We start from the raw sequence: 21963 nt of genomic DNA on the forward strand, positions 1-21963 counted from the left end.
TGCCACACTGATGCCTGAGCATGTTTAATGCACTAACCTCACTTACTGTTTGTTATAAACAGGTTAGTCTTATATTTGAGATACTTGCTCGGGTTTCACTTTATAATACTTTCTTAGCACTCCAACATTTCTTATTTTCCCACGTTATATCCCCTTATACTATATTCTCTTGAGCCTCAAGCTGAACCTGTTATTTGTATTATCACTTCCCACAGCAGTCTTTTTATTTTGCAGCTTTCCTTTAAGTCATCTTCTTTTAGCTTTTATTTAAGTTAACTTGACTTCCTACACAGTTTTCTACTCTTTCTGCATACAAAGACTTCATATGGGAGAGTTACTTTTTCTGCCAGTTGCTTTGTTCATTGATAATTTTAATAAGGGAAAGGGCCTAAGCTTCCATCTCTTTCTTTATAAGTGTTTTTATGTGATTTCAAAGGATATCCAGAATATTCTAAAACATAATTAGTCCAGCTAAGAAAATTGATGATAGTTAAAAATCCTGAGTAAGAATCAGAATACTCCGTAGGTATACTGGCCCAATCACAATAAAAGCTAACTCTTAAAAAATAAAGAAGAGTGCAGCTACACTGAAAGAAGTGGTTTGCAGGTTAGTAGTGGAAAACTTCTGTATCAGCTCTGATTACAAACAAAATTAAAAAAAAAAAAAAAAGGAGTAGTAAACGAGTAGTGGTATGACAAATACTAGTAAGATGTTCAAGAGCATGTTACCATAAACCCTAGCAATGTCTTCTAATTACTTAAGAAGGAGCTAAAAGTGAATTGTAGACAGATACATATAAATTAAAACAATTATTTTAACAGAGGGTAAAATAATCAGTCTGGTAGAGGAAAAAAAAAATGGTACTTTGATGAGTTCAGTTTCAACAAATCCAGAACAGACAAAACAAACAAACAAACAAACAAACAAAAAAAAACCCTGCATATTAGTGACAGTTATTCAAAATCTTAAATGATCACCCAAAGAAAGAAGATATTTAAAATAGACTTACTTCCGTGGATAAATCAATTTTAAAAAATTACAAGGAAGTTGTTCAGATAACTACAGGAACTGGGATTAAAATAGTTTCATCGTTTACACAGCTGTCAAATAATGTAGGAAACTTCTAGTAGGCTTTTTACTGCTGAGGCTATACGTTTTCCCTGCAATGATAAGTCAAGGTAGCTTCTGCAAGCTCCTTCCACATGTAAATAATTTCTCATAGCCTTGTGTTACGTGTCACCTTGCCCTTCTTTTGTACTACATTTAAAATATTTTTGGAGTTTATGAAGTGCCTACACAGAAGTGTAAAGTTTTATTGATGTTAGAAGCAAATAAATTCTTCATTATTAATTTTCTTCTTCCAATAAGAACATTTTGTTCCAAATTACCACTTGCAAAGTAGATGTAACTCTTTCAAAATAAAGAGTTCTTAGATTTAAAAAGAAGTATTTATGGTAGAAGTTTATCAGCAATAGGCAGGCCCTTATGGCAGTGCTCTCCATTCCATACCAATCCATAACTCACAGGCGGATTTTATTCACAAAATTCTGTTACATTGCTTAATGCAGTGGAAAACTAAAATTAGATAAATAAATTTAAGTGAGAAAGGAAAAACAAGCAAACAGACCAAACCTAGAGTCATCCAAGGCATATTAGCTTATTAGCATTACTGCTAACGGATAAGTGAAGGTTGAGAATCACTACATATCAGTTAGGCTTTCAAGTTTTTTCCTTTCCTTCCTAAATTTCAAAATGGTATTAATTGCTGAAGAAGTGTTTAATCCTGTAAGAAAAAGAGGGGAAGAGGGGGAGGCTAAAAAACAAACAAACAAACAAAAAAAAACCAAGACCTTCTAAGGATCACAGCACCACAGGCAGTAGTGAAAAAATCTAACAAATACAATTTAGTTCAGTGAATTGACTCTAGCTGTAACCACGGATAATGGTTCATACGTTCTCAACCAGCCTGCCCACTTGCTCACACTCAAAACATCTTTTTAAACCTATGAGGGGATTCCTTCCCAGTTTTTGTACAAATCCCAGCAAAACTTCTGCATTTTCAAGGTTACAGAGTAACAGATGAGTAAAGTTCTATCTTCATTCTGAAGCATAGAACAATAAATGGAGTAAGTATCAGATGGTTCATTATTAAAGCAGAATTTTTATACAGCCTGTCACTGAGAGGCTAAATTGGAACTCAATCAACAAAAGCTGATTCTATTGACCTCAAGGATATTAATGTTTTACAATGCATTTTTGTAGCTCTAAGCACTTAATTTATTACCCAATCAAAATACAAGGAAAAAAAACTGACAAGCAAATAAAGAAAATACGTTTGTAAGAGAAAGTACTGTATTCGAGAACTTGAGAAAGGTTGTACAAACAACTGGGAAGAAAATGAAATAGTAAAATCACATATTGTATTACCAAAGAACGGATAACGCAGTTGAGCATGACTCATCGTTGCAGCTAAATGATGGCACTGCATACAAATGCCACATAAAAAAAAACCACTGTGTTGTATCTTTGCTTGCTTGGGTAGGTGCCTCTGGAGGTTACCAAAACTGCTGAAAGCTTACAACCTTTTTTTGCATTATGAATATGCTATAAATAGAAAAACTGGGAGGTGAAGGTTAAGGTTCCACAAATTTCAGAAGAATACCTACTTCTAAATTTTTCTTCTACTTCACCCTAGCCTGTTAGTTTAAAATCGCTGAGGCGTACTCAATATTACATAAATCCCAAACATTAATATTTCAGTTGCTATTTAATTTAATGGAAACATTCTTTGAGACTGAGTAAGCCCATAAATTAATGACTTCTGTTAATGTCAGTCTCAAGAACACCATCATCCCATTCTTCTACTGCTGAAAATGTTCTAAAGTTAGAGTAGCTTTGTAACTATATGTCAAGGACGTTTTTGTTGCACACATAAACACCACACTTACTCTACTTACTCTTACTTTTTGAAAAAATAGTTGATTAAAGTAGCATGTACAATTTACACAGTATCTGAACAAAAGTCTCTATCAAAAGCGCAAACAAACCAAAACCAGTCTCTCTTCAAGAAAAGAATAGGGATAGGATAGGATAGGATAGGATAGGATAGGATAGGATAGGATAGGATATTGTTCAATTGCAAGGGACCTTCAGAGATCATCTAGTCCAACTGTCTGACCTCTTCAGGCATAACCAAATTTAAAGCATATTGTTGAGGGCATTACCCAAATATCTCTTGAACATTGACAGGCATGGGGCATCAATAACCTGTCTAGGAAGCCTGTTTCAGTGTTTGACCACTCTCACAGTAAAGAATTTTTTCCTTATACCTACTCTGAACCCTCCTGGTATAGCTTCGTGCCACTCCCATGCATCCTGTCATCAGTGACCAGGGAACAGAGACTGGCGCCTCACTCTATGCTTCTCCTTCTCAGGATGTTGTAGAGAGCAATGAGGCTGCCTCTGAGCATTCTCTTATCTATATTAGATAAGGACAACCCAGTTGTCCTCAACCTTTCCTCATGGGACATGCCTTCCAGCTCTTTCGCCAGTGCCATTGTGCTCCTCTGGATGCTTGAAGGGTCTTTAACATCCTTTTTATATCATGGGGCCCAGAACCACATGCAATGTTCAAAGTCAGGCTGCACCAAGGCTAAATATAGTGAGCGAATCACCTCTTTTGACCAGCTGACTGTGCTGTATTCAATGCATCCTAAAAAGTGGTTTGCCCTCTTGGCTGTCAGGTCATCATCTGGTATCATGTGAACCTGTTTATCTCACAGCTGGACAATTTGTCTAGAAGGATACCAAGGGGGACTGCATCAAAGGCCTTACTGAAATCCAGAAAGATTACTTCCACTGCCTTCCCTTCATCCACCAACTGGGTGACCTGGTCTCCTTAAATTTTACCTTAATTTTTCAAAAGAATCAGGTAACAACTAACACAAATGCTGGCTTTTTGTTTCTTAGCCTACATACAAAATTGACATGAAGAAGCATATAAACGTAATATTCTGTTAATCACCTAAAACATTTGTAAACTCAATAATCTTCTCACCTTTGCATAAGGTACAGGATCCCACAATAATTTAAATAGAAATAGTTTAGAAATATATTCCACTCTAGTTTTTAATTTTAGTATATTTAATATTTTATAAGCAATGTTACATATTTTAATAGTTGTATGCAATTCTTCAATACGATCAACTACCCAAACCAACAAGTACATTTGCTATATTTTAATGAAGTTTGTCAGAATGAGACTAACCCAGAAAAATCGGCAAACATTGATTTTAACCAGCAGTTCTGCATAACTCTGTGAGAAAAGTCTCATTTCATAGAATTCATCTGTCTCCACTATTTATTTTGCTTTGTTGTTTGTTCCTTCTTTCTGCAGCAGTCCAGCATTGCCACTACCTCCGAGTGCTCACAACAAACTTTACAGGACCAGTACGCTGACCTAAGATATTTTCCTCTGTGAATCTGAGAGAAATGGAGGACCTCATTTGTCAGCATATCCAGTCATCTTCTGCTGTATGTGACCAATGGCTTACAGTCTCTTTCCCAAAGTGCTCATGCTTCTTCCCCAAATCATGTATTCCTCTCATCTGCGCAACGCCCCAAAATCTGTTGCAAAGCTTCTTCACTGAAGTGCTCATGAACCTTATATAATTTACAGCTTACATTAATTAATGCATGGTTTAGACACATTTTTTTTTCGAAGTTCACAGTTACTACCTCTCCATACTGCATTTATCCAGTCCTTACCTTACCATTTTCACTAGATTTTTCTATTAAATGCCCCAGTAAGCCTTACTCCGTATGTTTTCATCATTCTATAGACTACTTTTCTCCCACACATTTACTCTAGCTACTTTTTTTAATTTTTTTATTTTATTTTTTTTTTTAACAGAATTTTACTTATTGGGAAATTCTCTAATAATTGAATCCCAACTACTGCCTCAAAGGTAAGCTCCTCTTATTCTAGTATGTGCTGCCTGTTCTTAACATGCAGCAAAGGCAATTTCCCCGAAAGCCTCAACATGGTGCAAAAGTAAAGTTAACGATAGGAATGACCAATCAAAAGAGATATTTTGTAATAGTTATGTTTTAAATCAACTTTTATTGCCTTTTTATGCTTCTATATTGTGGTTATTGTCACAGGAGTAACTGAAACTTTTAAGAATTTACTGAAAAAAATGAAATTATACCCTGTCTTCTTTCGAAATGCCAGCCTCCTTGTCCAATCCAGTGGGACTTACCACAAAAAGAGAGCAAAATTCTTTGCTGTTTTCTCATCATACTATATGACATTTTTTTTTTTTCTAGAGCAAATAATGCAAAAATACTGTGACGAATTTAATATATAACAATATTTGCTTTGTCTAGGAGTTCGGAAGGAAAAAAAAACTTTCAGAATTATAACGTAGACTGCATGAGACTGCATACAAAATGAAAAATATGAAAGTATTTATAACAGACTGAAATGTGTCTAGGAATACAATGTACTGAAAAACTCTGAAAAAGAAATCACCATAAAGTTGTGAGTAGGCTGAGATTAAGAAACCTAACATTGCTTGAAATCGCTGAAGGCAAAGACACAGAAGGTATTTTATAAAAATGCGTTATTAAGGTGCTGAGGACAGACAATTTCTACTTCCTTCTGCAATAATTAAAAATGAAACAAGATTTCTCACTCCAAAAAACAGAACTTTCTGTGCTCATTTCAGAGCATCGAGAAATTATGTCATACACAAGAATTAAGAGAGAATGCCGGCTAATATAAAAACACATGACATATGATCTAGGGCTGTACATATAGTGACATTAGTAGCTGATGGGATAGGTGTTAAATGCTCTAATACATTGTATCCTAATTAAAAACTCAAACTTCAAATGCCTCTGATGTTCTGTTAAGTGCACCAACTGGGTGGAAGAAGGACACGGACTCTGCATAGCCTCTGGCAAAGCACTGATGGCTGTACTTCAAAAAGCAGAAATGCACCTCTTCCCCACCCTCATCTAGCCATACCACCTCCAAATATACCAGGTACTTGCAACTCTCTGAGGTCTTGAACACAATGTTAAGTGCCTGACAATCTGTACTAGCAGCACAGTGAAACTGTAAAATGTTAAACTGGAATAGTGAACTTTGACCTAGAACAGTAAGTGGAGGGGAAAAAAATAATATATATATATATATATTATATATATAAATTATATATATATATATATATATATATATAAAACTTTTATATATATATAATTTTTATATATATATAATTTATATATATATATAATATATATTTAAATATTTTCTCTACAGGTTTTTACTGGTTTAATGGTATTAACATATTTGTAATATTCTCCTGATTTAGCAAACCTGATACCTTTTTACCAGATGCTAAAGTCCATATTAATCCTCACTTCAATCATGTTACAAAATCAAAACTTGTTTTTCCTTTTAATTCACAAAAACGCATTCACAAATGCATCCTCCAAAATAAGAACTTTTAATATGTAATTTTATGATATGTAACTGTTAGAATTAGATTTTTAAATGGGATAGATTCCTAAGCAGAAAAGCCAGAGAAGGGCATAGTAATGTGTACTCATGTCATTCTTGCATCTGTTCTTCCTGTTATTACAACGCAGGCTGCTCCAGTCCTGAGAATAACTAAAATCTTTCCTGTGAGTCCATACTACATGAATATTCACTCAGTTATAACAGTCATTCACTTTAGTACTGTTGGAACGCCAAATTCAAGACAATAAAGCCAAAATAGTGAGTGACTTACCCCATTTAAAGGAAATGTTTTCCATCCTAGTTCTCCGAGGGCAGCTGTAGTATCAAGCAACACAACTGAAAGTGGAAAAAGAAATGATATGTTTGTGGTGTTGTTTTGATTAGACATATACAAGTATAAAGTATAGCAAAGTATAAACCAATATGAACTGAACTAGACATATCAGCCAGGTACATCTGCTTAAAGCTATGAAAGCTTTAATATTAAAGCTTCAATGAAAGCATTGGAGTATGAATATTCCAATACGATAAAAACATTTAAGCTTTTGAGGTTTACATTTCATTATCACGTGTCTCAGAAAATTTCACTCATACAAAAACTAAATCTTTTGCTGAAAGCATTGCCAAATCACAACACGTTACTGATGCCTCATCATTCAATGGTACCTGAATAAGCAAGCATGATTTTGCAATCCTTTGCCTGGAAATCTAGAAAGCCTACATGTGGAGTTGGGTATTAAAGCCAAGAAAATAAGGAAAAACATCTTCAAAAGAAATACATGTGAAAAAAAAAACACCATAAACTTTCAAGAAATAAATGCAATTTATACAATGCACAAGTTGTATAATTCAGAACAGAAAGGCTAACAACTTTGGAGTGGGTATTTTAGCTGGAGTATCATAATGCTGAAAGTTGTTATAATTATTTTGCAGATCTTCTGCCTTTTTTTTTTTATATATGACAGAATGTGCATGATTGTATATTACAAAATACTTCTGCACTATTCTAATATGTTAAATTACATTATAATCATATCTCTATTCCTGTCAGTAACAATGCAAAAATTATACAGAACACAGCTCATAGCAATAAAGAAGCTGGCTGTAAACTAAATACGTAGTACATGAGACATCATACCTATGTGTACTACTGCCCTCTAATGGAATTGTTTAATCTGACCCTCTAATCTAATTTAAAAAATGTAAATTATGATTTAACATAAAATTAAGTATAGTATAGTGCAGCTGATTTTAATTGTCAAGTTACTATGTTTTGAAGGCTCAGTTCCTCCTTACAGCCCACAAATACCCATTCTCCTTCTGATAGCTAAATGATGGAGAAAAATTAAGCTATTAGTCTGGAACATGATACCACTTCACATACATTTTGGGGTTTTATGCTGTTGCACATTATCTTCCACCTTTTATCTGCACATTGATTATTTACACAATAAACTCTACAGCTATCTATAACGTTTCTATAAAGCATTTACATCATTATGAGTAGATGTCAGGTCATGATTTTTTGCCGTATGGAATAGATACATCAGCATGCAAACTGTTGGGACTTGCCAGCTTCTTAGATGAAGCTTGGCCTAACACCTTCATCTCTTGTATTAGTAGCAGTTAGAGTTCTATATTTGGCTGTATGTTGACTTTTAACTTCATATTGAAGTAGCCTTATCAGCAAATTTACAGTCAGGTAAAAAGCTCAACATTAACCAACTAAATTTTTAATGATTTATCTGAAGAAATAAATGACATTTTAAAAAGGATACTCCACAAAGGGGAGGGTTCTACTTCCTGCTTCTTCAATGTTTAACCAGTTTATGAAGCTTTGTGAATAACTCAAAGACAAATTCAACCTTTTATTTTACACACCCTTTTATTTCCAAAATATTGAATCCCAGTCCCCACTAAGACCACTGCCCCTACTGATTACTTACAAAGCTGTGATTTATAGTTGTCGTAGTATTTGCTGTTTACATCAGGCTACCGAACTCTTGTTCCAGAGTCAGAATAGCATCTTCAAATTTGGTTGGTGAAGCAGCAGCTTCCTCTATCACCCTCCAAGCAACAATGTAATGGGGATCTGTCACCTCCAAAAAACTTAAGCCAGTGGTTTTTGACATCTCCTTTTCATAGCCAAGACCAAGTACTCAGCTGGTTTCTGAGAATATTTCAGTTCATATAAGGAGTTTGTTTTCTTTCCTCCATGTCTTCCTCCCTATCTCTCAAGCAAACCCAGACAGCATGGGCAAATTATAAATATATTTGCTTCTCAACTGAGATTCTATTTTGCTATTTATCAAGTAATATCATAATGAGATTTTAATTCTTTCATACATAATTAAATAAATAAAAAAAAACACTGGAAGTTACTGCAAAACCTATGGACCTGCAGGCAGAAATTGACTCTTGTAAGCAGTGTCAGGGTATAATATGCTGTTTCGCTTTCATGATTTTTGTGGTAGCAGGGCAGTGATTTAATAAATATCGAGGTATTCAAAACTAATACTTCGAAGGAACAAGGACCAAAATACAGGAAGGAAAAGTAATTCATTTCTTCAGTGGAGGTTGAATTAATTAATTCCTTGCCTGAATTAATCCAGTACTACCTGAAAGCTCAAAGTTATATATTAAAAAAAATAAAAAGTGGTGTGAATTCATCACTGAAAGTATGCTAAATTTAAATGTACATGAACCATGTTCTAATATTTCATGTATATATTTACGAAATGATCCCCATCAAATAACTGACTTTACCAAATACAATTTTTGATATATTTTTACCTACTAAGCATCTTTTATGGTCACGTATGCTCACCTATAGCCACCAAATCAGCTAGAAACTCAAACTAGAGAATTCAAACAATCAACCAGCAAATAACCAGAACTAGAACAGCAACACTTTCAAAGTCAGAAATGAAGATCATTAAAATTAAGGCTGCCATTGCAACACGATTCCTATCAAAAGACATAAAAGAATTATGAGTCAAAAATGTGCAAATGATGACAGATCAAGTAAACAGTACATTTATGACAAAGAAATACAAAGCCCTGTAAAGCAGTGAAATCAACAGGAGCTGCAATACAAATGAGGACACAGATAAAGTAATAAAATCCTCACACACTTCAGTGATTTGGAGATATCTACACGATAGACTTCAGTGTGGGACAGATACCCGAGCTAGCTTTAAATGAGGTAATTAAGAAACAGTCTATCCCCAGCAGCACAGACCTGATGGCAGACAAATTTGCACTGCCAAGAAGCTTCCAACTCACAGCTCCTTGGCAGAAAATTCACTCTGCCAAAAAAAATCCAGACTAAGAGGAATGCTTGCATGTATACATCTGATTTACATACAGGAATGAGCATCTCTTTGCTGGCTGTAGAATATTTGTAGCTTCTAAGGAACTGGAAATACACATGCACAGAGGCTGAAAAGAGACAGTAGACACTACACACAATGTTTAAAATAAGAACATTCTCCAAAAAGTTAATGGAACCAGGAAGCTATATTTATTGACCCTTGTCCCCATGCCTACTTGCTTATGCTCCTTTCTCTGCCTTAAAAAGTCCCATTCCTCTTAAACGAGACTTCATGCAAAGAGGTCATTATGGACAAGCCATTAGCTGCCAGCATAAGAAAAGTGGAGGCCTGGAACTACTGAAATTAATATTTATGAAAAAAAAACCTATAAATAAATTGGTTGCAACTAAGCAATGTTATTGACATTTCTTACACTAACCTCCATCTGTAGGAGGCAGATCTTTGAGGTGATGCAGACTGTAAAACTTGCAGAGTGAACAAGAACAAAGAACATAGTTCTGCCATTAGTCATGCATGTCCCAATTCAGAATGAACTGAAGAACCTTTAAAAATATTTTTCAATAAAAACAACTTAGATTTAGCACTTGCATTTCTTTCCTTAAGTAACTAAGCCAGGAATGCTGTCACTTGGACAACAATAATGTCCTGACTTAACATCCAACTATAAACCTATTGTTTTAGTTAACTGCATAGTTCATACATAGAATTTAAGTGTTCAGCTTTGTTTTCCAGTGTATTCCGTAATAGATATTACACCATTATAACTCATCATGCCATAATGAACTTTTTTTTTTTTATGTGTCTTTCATTGCTATTATTAGACTTTACAATTGAAATTAATCTTTTTAGAAGTTTTGCCCAGTCCTGAGGGAACTGCTTTATTTAAAATTATGATGATCAGAGCTCTGAGGACTGGCAGCGTGGAATTTTAATACTGATTCCAAAATATGGCTCTGAAGATGAACTCCACAATCTTGTCTGTACAACAAAGGAAAAAGCCTTCCGAACATTCATGTCACCCATTTCTTTTCTCCTTTCTTCACACAGCTGCAGACAGTCTGACCTAAGAGTTTTAAAAGCATTAAGGATTTCAGCCAAATTACTTCACGGATTCATAGTCTGACATCAGAATAGGCTATCAGATCACCTAGACTGACCTTCCACTCATTATAGACTAATATATTTCACCATTACCTCTATATTGGGCTCGATAGCATACTTTAAAAAAAAAAAAAAAACACAACTTTTTTTTTTTTTTTTTTTTCCCTGTCTAGGTATGTTGTAACAACTTGCTTGCCCTGGCAGCACACTTGCCTTAGCTGTCTGCTGGCTGGGTTGGCCAGCAAGCCAATGCCAGGTTCACGGATGTAGGATCTCTCTGCTGTGCAGGGTAAAAGATGCACAAATAGCAGATGGAAAGTTTCACTGTCTTCCAGTAGGGCAGTTATGACTGATGATATCCTGAGACACACAAAACTGGCACTATTTTTTTGCTCTGAGAACTTACTTATCAACTGTAATCAGTTCACATTTAGAAGATGAACACCCTGAGCTTCTCAAGTCTCTCACTTCCAGCCCCCAAGACAGTTGTTACAACTCTCTTCTGAAGTGACTGCACTCTTTTTCAATTTTGATGGCCTTTTTTTTCTTTCATTTTTTGAAACAAGGATCACCTAAAGTATTCTGAAGTCATTCCTTCTAACAATACTCATTAAGATAAAGAACCTTCCCAATTTTCATATCCTGTTTATATATCCCAAGTCACATCAGCCCATTTTTTATGGCAGCACAGCTCTCATAGGCAGCTACTAATCTATCAAGATCACTGTCCTTTGCTGAATCGCTCCTTTTCACCATTATTTTTCAATTCAGGTTGCATTTTTCTTCTTGAACATACAAAGATCCATTTGTTTATATTAAAACACATTTTACTTTTAAGGGCTGACCTTTACTAAGTGATACAGGCTGGTTTCTGTCTTCACATCCTCTTTATTTACTTAGCACTCTGTTACTCTTTTGTCAGCTGCTGACTTTATTCCCATGTTACTAACGAACGATGTTGACCAGTCAGAATTTTGAATGCTGCATAAAGAACATCACCAGTTCTGCAATTTACCAGTCACTGGAACATACTTCACGGTTTCTCAGACCCCCATTTGCTAAATCCACTTTCTACTTTCAGAAGCTTTCTACTGTCAGAATGCTCTGTGGTATTTTGTCATCCTTTACAAAATCTAAACATGTTACCTCTGTGGTTTGTCTGCTTGAGGGAGAAGGAAAGAAGAGATAAGCAATATGCAAGTTATCTTTGGCAATTAACATGTAATCAACTGGGAAAAAAAAATGATTTAATTGTTTGGTTTTTGACCAGGCCTGTTTTCTATAAAACAAATGAACTGACATCATTCTATATATATCATAAGTCCTTTTCCAGCATTTCCATTATTTTGCATGCCACAGCTATCTGGTTTAGGCAAGATTAACGAGCTGCAGCAATAAAGGACTAGGAGCCCCTGTCTAGATAGCAATTCTGCAGAAAAAGTATAGGGGGGTCATAGCAAATCGCGTAGCAAACAAAGCAATGTTGTGTGACTGAGATAAATAAACAGGATTAGAGCCAGTGAAAAACATAAAGCTATCCTTCCCCTCTCTTCAACATTTGTAAGCCTTTTGTAAGGGAGTTCTGTGTCTGGTTTTCCGTGCCTTCCTTCAAGAAACACAAGATCACTTGCCAAGAAAACACTGGAGAGCAACAGGAACAACGAGATCTCTAGAAAGGCTGTGCTCTGGAAAGTCCTGACTACTCTGCAGTTGTGCACCTTGGAGGTTAAATTAGAGGGGCTATCCAGTCACAGACCTCAAGTGTATCGAAGGCAGTTGAAAGCCAAACAGAATGATCTGTTCTCTTTATTAATGGTTAATAAGGAAGAAGAGTTTTATGTTAGACTGCAGGAAAATCCTTACCTCCCCTACAGTTGTAGAGAAGAGGGATAGTTGAGACTAATTGGGAAGTTGGGGAATCTCCACGACAGGAGGCTTTTAACACACATTAAACACTGGTTTCTACATAAACTGACGTTGCCTTGGGGCAGAGGGAGCTAAATGACTTCTCAAATCCTCTCCAGCACTGATTTTTATAAAAATCTAGTTTTCTGGTTAATGGTGCTTCCCTTTTCCGTTCAAACTAGTACTCTAACACCTACGCTTTTCCAGCACTCTTAAATTCCCTGTGTCCCCAAACTCATTAAAGTTACCATCAGTAGCCCAGAGATCTCCTTGGCCAATTCTTCCAGGACTCTTGGAAGAGAACTTTCTATGCCAGCTGGGGAGCACTCCATATTTTTCATGTTGTGTGAATAAATTAGTAATTTCTAAATTTCTCAATTCTGAGTACCTTTTTTTCTTCACCTTTTCCTAAAAATATTTCAACACTATTTACACAATAACTCTATTCATAATGCAGTAAGGAAATTCCCCTTATCCTGCGTATTCTGAGACATGGGCTTTTATCTAACACACTTAGTTTAATTTTCAATTTTCTGCACTTAATACTTTCTAATGGGTATTAACTTCCATGTGTGTAGTCTTTTTCTATTAATTACTACACGTGTTTTTATTTCTAATTTATGCTTTCATATTACCTCTAAAGTAGACTGAGCTGTTATCCAAAACTGGCCTTTTAATGTATCAATGATTTTGCAGTCAAGAATTTTAAAAAGTAATTTCCACACTTTGACCTTTTTCCTTTTCATACTTGCACACACACACACAATTAGAATTCTACTCTAATGAATGAAAATAAGTCAGAATAATTTTTCATGAATAAATACCAACATCTCATTAATGGCAAACTCACCTCCCCAGCCCAGTAAGTTACTAGACTGGGTGCAATATTTTTTTAGGGTAGACAACTGTTCTTTGACTTGGTGGTATTTTACTCCCAGTTACATGAGGTCTCCAGTAATCATCTTCAAAAACTAATTCCCTCACAGCACCATTTTTCTTTCCATGTATTCCATACAGATGTTTAAGGAATAACTTACCCTGTTTCCTATATTGATTCAGTTATCTGTTTCAATGTCACTATTGCCTGGATACATGTAATTTCAAATCCTATGGCTCTGTGCTGTTTGCTAACAAACAGCATTTCCTTTGCATAAAACACTGCTACCCACCTTTTTCATTCAACCTTCTTTCCTAAGAAACCTTATTACCTATTTTCCAGCAGGATCACTTTTTAATGAAATTAAAATTTATTCTCTTTTTTATTTTATGCTTTCCTACACTTTCTTAGTGCTCCTGCTATTCCAGAGCCAAAATAATTATCTTCTCCGTGCCTTTATGTGCAAACATGCACATACTTCTGAGACTAGAAAGCTGCTCCATCTCTCACCAGAATAAAGCCAACATTTTTCATACCAAAAGCTTTATCCTTTTTCACATTGCTTTTCTTTCATTCTGACTTCCTTTTTCCTTTGTTGTACTATTGTTGTATGCATTGCCAACCATTGCAGACCACTCAGTTACATCAGAATAACTTCATTGGATTAAGTACTAAATAGAAAAAGCAAGATGAAGCTCTGATTTAGTATTCAGTCTCTTCCTGTGCTTTTTTGGTGGAAAATGGTGTTGAATTTGGATTATGGATTGCAGATTTTTATATAACTGTGCCATATAAATAAGAAAGATAAATAAACTAAAATCTTTACTTCATTCTTGCTACCTAAAATCAGAAGATACCACACTGAGAGATGTAATTTATGTAATTTTTTAAAATGAAAGAGTGTCTTGTACCTACTGAGAGAACTGATGGAGGCAGAGGCAATTGATTCCCGCTGTATCTTCAGTACCATTATTCCATATACTGTCAACCCCCTGAAGCTAGGGAAAGGGAAGCAGCAACTAACCTTGGAATGACACGGTATTTCATTTGAACAATTAAGTGGATGAAACATATTTAAGACCAAAGCTGATTACTATACTCACTGCATATCATTTCTGCAAGCTTATGTGTTCCTTTCTGTTTGCAACTCATTTGCCAAATACTTATTTTTTCAACTCCATAAGTTTTTCATCATTCAGAGAAATAAGCCAGTTCCTTTACAAACATGTGGATTTTTCTATTTGTTATTCATGCCATGTAACTGATCTCTGATTGCATCATGACCTTACTTTAGAAGAACAAATCATAAGCATAATAAATGATTATATCTTTGGAAAGAGGAGCTATATGAACATATATACAAATTACATTTTCATGACGAAAAATACAGTTTTACATATATTTCCAAATAACAAGGCATGCAGCCATAATGGGATGAAAAAATACTCAGATTCTGAATAAATGTGTTTCAGTATCTCAGAAGTAAAGTTATATCTGAGCTAAAACCAGCAAACTTGACATTCAAAATTCTACAGGTAGGCCTAACTCATTTGTTATTTCTATAGCACTAAGGAATTTACATTTTTATCTTTTACCAGCGTCTACTAAGACTGCAAAGGTTCACTTCACATATATATTTTCTTCATCTAGAAATTACTGTTGAAATTATCACTGTAAATTCTGATGGGTAGTCGGAAAAGTCTACTGTTTGGAGAAAGCCCTGGCTTTCATCTTTGGGGAACAATAGACAGCAGTCCTTATGTGTTATTTGAATAAAAAGACGAAAATTAGAACATACAGTCAGCTTTTTGTCTACAAAAATAGGCCGCATTTACTGTGGCTTATTTTTATTACTTTAACATCTGCCTTTCTAAAAGCAGGACAGTAAATTTTTAAAAAGTAACAAGGCTGTGGCTGTAGGCCACAGACTAAACACCATCATTTCTTAGTTTAACAATAGCATTTTTACTTCCTTCCTAATGTCAGTTTATTGTAAGAAACAATTCTTCAACGTACTTCAAATACTTATCAAAATGCTCTGATGAGCAATTATTATCATTTGTAATTTATAACCTGTATGCAACCCACTGAACATACCTATATCATTTTAAGTAGACAAGATATGATTGATAATTACTTTTTTTTTTTTTTTTTAATTTTGGGATCAGTAAATATTTGAAATGCTGGACAAATTTAAATAAGTTTTATAAAGTTGGAGTTTAATATTTGTAAGATAAAGAACAAAGACAGATGGCCTTATTTTAAAGATATGAGAATACTTACACCCAAACAATGGTAAACTTTTATGTTATTTATTTCCATCACCTTTTTAGTCTGTTTTAATAGCATTAAAGTCCTGTAGAATAGCGCACAAGTGCTTAACTAAACAAAAAAAAAAATTGGAAACAACAGATTAATTCTGAATATTAGTCAATTATCATAAAACATGCAGAGTTCACATCTGAAGTAGTCTCAGTACAACTAAAATAGAGACTATTTGACAGGTATTAGTGTTTAAAATTATTTGAGACAAGGTATGAAAGCTTTGTAGCAGCTTTCTGTATGAAGCACCTTGTGAGATTTATTTCTCTGACATAAAAAAAAAAAAAAAAAAAAAAGAAGAATCAGGAGAATGGAGGCAAGAGAAATGACCTTTAGTCCTGTTTTGCAGCAGCACTCAGAGCCCCTCTGTGTGATGGCCTACAGCAGGAGCTCCTTGCTGTGGAACTTAACTAGAGATTGCATCACCTCCACACTGCCACAACAGTCCATGCTTTAGTGTTTTTTCTGCACATGTGTATAGGACTGTTCCAATGGTGCAAGTCCCTCTAAAGTAACTTATGAGGGACAGAAGTGATTAAATGGATATTCTACATTGACTTTCATTTTCAATATCACACAACTTCAATTGCTGTTAACGATACAGACAAACATACCAAATAAATAGGAGCAATTAAACAATTTATCTGCCATGGACACACAACATCATTCAGAAGATACAGACTTCCCCAGTAACATGGGTGCCACATTTCATTTCATGAATACAGTGTGGAGCCATGGGCATCATCCTGACACATTCAGTGGCACCAAAGCGTATAGAAAATGTAGCTATTGTGCTCAAATACATGACAATTTCTACACTGGATTTTTTGGGGGGATAACAGTTACAAACCCATATTTTACGCAGTTAAATCTTAACTACGTTATTTTACTGTTTCACAAGTTGTTTTGCCCTAAGACAACTGTAAACATCTGTTTTGAGGTCTAACATACACTCTTACTTCTCTGACATGAGTCTTATCCACAAGCACAAGAAAAAAATAAAATTATTGAGGTAAAGAGAAAGCATATTCACATTTAGAAAAAAATTAGTTTACTTCAGAAAAAGATGAACCCCCAACTTTTCCTCAGGTAACTGTGAAATAGAGACAGAATAGGTAATATCCTCTCTCTCCTAGCCTATAATAGAGATTTTTCCCAGGAGCACAGCGTCAAAGTGATTTCAAAGTGATTTAGTTGAACACTGCACAGCCGAACAGGGGAATAAGACAGAAGGAGGTTCTCAAGTCCACAGACCAGCCAGAAGGGACTAATTCCTATATTTGTAACGCATCAGTAGGGGCTGAGTGCTGCACTGTCAGCCCCGCAGGACAGGCAGCAAACACAGAATTGAAGAGCAAGTCCTAGCTGGTAAAAGCAGACTGTTGTACTTTACTGGACTCTGCACAAGGTATAAGATGGGAAGAAAGACTTTTCAGATACCAGGAAAACAGTGTGATCTTGAGCATTGACTCAGCTTTCATTTCTAAGGCATTTCTTTTCAGCAGGGATTCATGGCAAAATGATGTGAGATAAATTAATGCAGGTCACAGGTCCAGAAAATAACACTGGAGATGGTATTATGTCATATATCCATATTATTTTCCTAAGCTTTTCTTTTCATGTGGGAGATGCAAAGTCAGGAGCTAACCCTAATAAAAACAGGAGTCACAAAATTATGATAAGAGTCTAGCTGTCCTACATAATAATTTTCATTCTGACTTGAAAAAGCTAATTGATACTCAGTTCAGCATCATGTTCATGTCAACAGTAGATTACTGGGCAGATTTTCCTAAATGAACACGAACACCTGACAGTTTTGACAGCTATGTTTATTAACCTGACTGTATCTTCATTAGGGAAATTAGAAACAAGTGAAATTCAGACAAATGGATTTCTCTTTCCTTGCACTGGTAAAGTACAAATGACTTGCGTGTTGAAGCCAATCCTATTAGACTGTGACTTGGGTGATGGAGTCGTGATGCTAGATTTAATACTCTCCACTTTACTGTTAACCTTTTTTGTTCTGCATTCTTCCATGCATTTGCTTTTATGACTTTTACTATACTTTTTTTTTTTTTTTTTTTCAAGTAGTGATAAAACAAACAAAAAGGTTACATGACATCAATCCAGAAGTGAAAAGAACACACAAAATTTTTCAGAAAAATATACCAAAACTTACATGGAACTGTCAGTCAGACTAGTTATGAAGTTAATGCTTCCGTAGCTATTGTTCTTATACTCTACATTTCTTGGGATTTCCTCTATTCAAGTGGTACAGAAACTTCACATTGAACTTGATGGAGATAATCAAACCCACCTTATTAGAAACATTATTAGAATTATTATGATATTATTATACTATTCACCCATTCTTTCTCCCACTGCACTGATCCAAAGACTAGCCCCTCTATTAATGAAGAATAAAATTGTATAGTTAAGGGTTTGTTCCCTTTGTCCCATGCAAAATCAGAGAAATTGACATAGAGATACCTTCAACCGGGTGACCTGTTTCTTTTCAAGTGGAGTGAGAACCAAAACCATTACAGAACTTTTCCTTTTAAAGAAAGAAGTTTGGAAGAGAACAGCTCATAGTGACAGATGGGGAACGGGAAGATAGATGGGCACTGCTTACTCAAGTAGTTACTTAATAACCATGACAAAAAATAAGCTGTTTGGTCTCTCTGAGGAATAAAACAGGAAGATGTTAGGAGAGGTACAAAGGCTGAGGCAACTAAAGAGAGCTCATGCTTGACTCACAGCATGGCTCCATGAAGAACTGTTTGAGCATCTCTAACACAAGAACTGAAATAAGGGCCCACTCTGGGCTTTCTGGCAGGGTGCTTGAGGGCGCATATTGCCGCAGCTGCAGAGCATGCTGCTTCAGTCACAGATGAAAGCAGGAACCAGGAGTCTGAAGTGTGACCTACAAGCAAATCAGATGCAGGAAGAAGAGCCATGAGACCAGCAGGCAGACATTTCTGTGCCCACAAGATGCAGAATTGGCCTCAGGAGGATGAGTGGTAGCACAGACCTACCCCCTGAAGCTGATGGGTCTTTATCACCCTCTGTCTTCTACTACTTCTGTAGTTTAGCATAACTTAACTCTAGGCTGTTAAATAAGAGCTTGCCTACATTCAGTCAGTATTTTTATGTCACAGAATGAGATAGGAGTCGTGCCTATTTTGCAGACAGAAAAGCTATGATACAGAAAGCAGAGGGCTCATACAGCTCATAAATGGCAGATCTATTAGGGGTGCTGGCCAGGGGATGTAGCTCAGTGGGAGAGTGCTTGCTTTGCATGTAAGAGGCCCTGGGTTCAAACCCCAGCATCTCCAGCCTTTTCGGCTCTGGTGAAGCTGCACCTCGAATACTGTGTTCAGTTTTGGGCCCCTTGCTACAAGAAGGACATCGAGGTGCTCAAGCGAGTCCCAAGAAGGGCAATGAAGCTGGTGAGGGGTCTGGAGAACAAGTCCTACGAGGAGCGGCTGAGGGAGCTGGGATTGTTCAGCTTGGAGAAGAGGAGACTCAGGGGTGACCTTATCGCACTCTACAGGTACCTTAAAGGAGGCTGTAGCGAGGTGGGGGTTGGTCTATTCTCCCACGTGCCTGGTGACAGGATGAGGGGGAATGGGCTAAAGTTGCGCCGGGGAGTTTTAGGTTGGATATTAAGAAGAACTTATTTACAGAAAGGGTCATTAGGCATTGGAATGGGCTGCCCAGCGAAGTGGTGGAGTCACCATCCCTGGAGGTCTTTAAAAGACGTTTAGATGTAGAGCTTAGCGATATGGTTTAGTGGAGGACTTGTTAGTGTTAGGTCAGTGGCTGGACTAGATGATCTTGGAGGTCTCTTCCAACCTAGACAATTCTGTGATTCTGTATATCCAGCTATTTGTTTCAGTACTTGACTGGTGTGCTCTTGCAAACTAACAATGTCTCCATGAAGTGGCAGAGAGGGTGAAAAAGCATATCCACCCATAAGGAGTTTAATCCCCATATGTTTCATTGATGTAGGTTGAACTACCACCTAGATTTTAACAACAAATCATATAAATGAGCCTCCAGAAGTGACAGGATGTTAACATAATCCACTGCAGATCCATGGCAATGCTATAAGCCTGATGAAGTTAGTATTCATACTCAAGTACAAGGACATGCTCCCTGACCTCCTTAATGACCTGAGAAAACAAGAGAAATACAAAGGACTGGGGAGGGCTATCAAGCCCACATCTGTATTTTTTTCAGCTTGTTAAAGGTGATGTGGTTAGTAACAGTTTTAGCTGGCAGCGGTTAAGGCAAGTCATCAGTAGAGCCACAAGCTGTGGGCATATATCACAGCAGAACCAGTCAAGACTTTCAAAGGTGTCAGTGCTCTCAAGTAAAATGACCAATTTGCCTCCTTGAATTCTGAAGTGGCATCTCATTTCCTTAGTAAGTTACACACTTTGGAAGTGAAAGGTTTACTATAGTTGGCTTTATGGCTGCGTTGTACAAGACATACAGAAAAGACTCCAGAAGTCTAGAACTGTGAAAAAAAAACTTCCAGAAAGAACTCAAAGGCAACTTGGAAATCATGAGGTTAACATTTGACTACATATTTTTATTTATTTATTTTTTTAATGCAGCCTCTCAAAATATACCAAAGTAAATAAAACTTATTAGAAAGAAGAGTTGTTCCAATCATGACAAATACTCCCAGAGATATCCCAGGTTTATATTCATGATGATAAAATGCTTTCTATCTCCTTTGATTAAATATCCGCACAGCCAGTCAGTTTAATGTTTTTCAGCTTTGTAATTCTCTCTTTCTCGGAGTCAGTCTGTCACTTTTTCCACCAGCTCTTCATTTATAATTTATGGTGTCAAGCACCAAGCTTTCACAGCATGAACATTTTCCAGGTGCTAGGTCAGGCTGTCAAACTAAAGTACATGCTAATAATTGGTAGCTTTGAAATTCTTGGTCTCTTACTTACAGTGGAACATCAGCATGAAGGCTCAATTGTTTTTACAAAATAATCAGGTTTGCAATACTTTTAACGTTATCAACAAATAAATATACAGCATCCTGTCATTTACTTGACAGTAAATAAGTTTTGACTATCTAACCAAAAATCAAATTGCTTTAAAAGATTGGATGGCATTGAAGTGCTCATCTCTACCACATACAGACTTCAAGCTTTGAGCGATATACTTTTAAAGCACATACATACAGATTAAGATTCCAAAGATAACTGAAGAGCATAAAATCGATCTGAGAATGCGTTCATGTACTAAGCTGGTATGCCTCTCCTGTTGAATAAGTAGTCTCATATTCATCAGTATATAGTTACAGTCTCTTTCCCCCCCACCACCCCCTTTTTTTTCTCCTTCCCCTTTTGTGACTATCTGGTAATGAAATGGGAGAAAGTAAACTCTTTTCTGATTTCACATCAAGAATAGAAAGACTGCTTTTCTATCTTACTTCAGGAATTCCTTTGAATTTTCTACAGTGCAAGAGGTGATTTGAATATGATGCAGGGAACATTTTTTAATACATCTTTTCCTAGTCTGTGGCTCTTTAAAATTAAGCAGCAGAAAAAAGTGTTATAACCTAACAGTATAATACTTTCATGAAAATAATAAAAGCAAACAAACTGACTGCTAAAACAGCGCAATGTAAAACAGTCACTTCTGCTAAGGCTGAAAATAGTCTGTTTTGTAACAAGGGGTAGCCATGTGTAACACACATGAACATGGAGGGAATTTGTGAGACTTCCACTGACCTGAAATGAACACATCTGGGGCACAACAATTTGGCAGGTACAGTGCTGCATCGTTGCTGCTGGAAATGCAGTAGTGCTCTTCAACTGGCTTAGTTCAAAGCACTGCTTCCCAGGGCTGCTCGAGACATAAGTGCCTG

At 36.1% G+C, this 21963-nt stretch overlaps 1 protein-coding gene across 1 annotated transcript in view; it reads right to left on the minus strand.

Moving 5' to 3' along the window:
• The window catches only part of EPHA6 (EPH receptor A6), a gene marked incomplete at both ends in the record, with an annotated part of 508114 nt that overhangs the window by 465551 nt on the left and 20600 nt on the right, over positions 1–21963 (minus strand). Inside the window, 1 exon segment of the mRNA XM_084305869.1 lies at positions 6799–6863. Coding sequence (XP_084161995.1) covers positions 6799–6863 — 65 coding nt within the window.

Source organism: Netta rufina (assembly GCF_964035555.1).
Source record: "Netta rufina genome assembly, chromosome: 1".
Taxonomy (NCBI): Eukaryota; Metazoa; Chordata; class Aves; order Anseriformes; family Anatidae; genus Netta; species Netta rufina.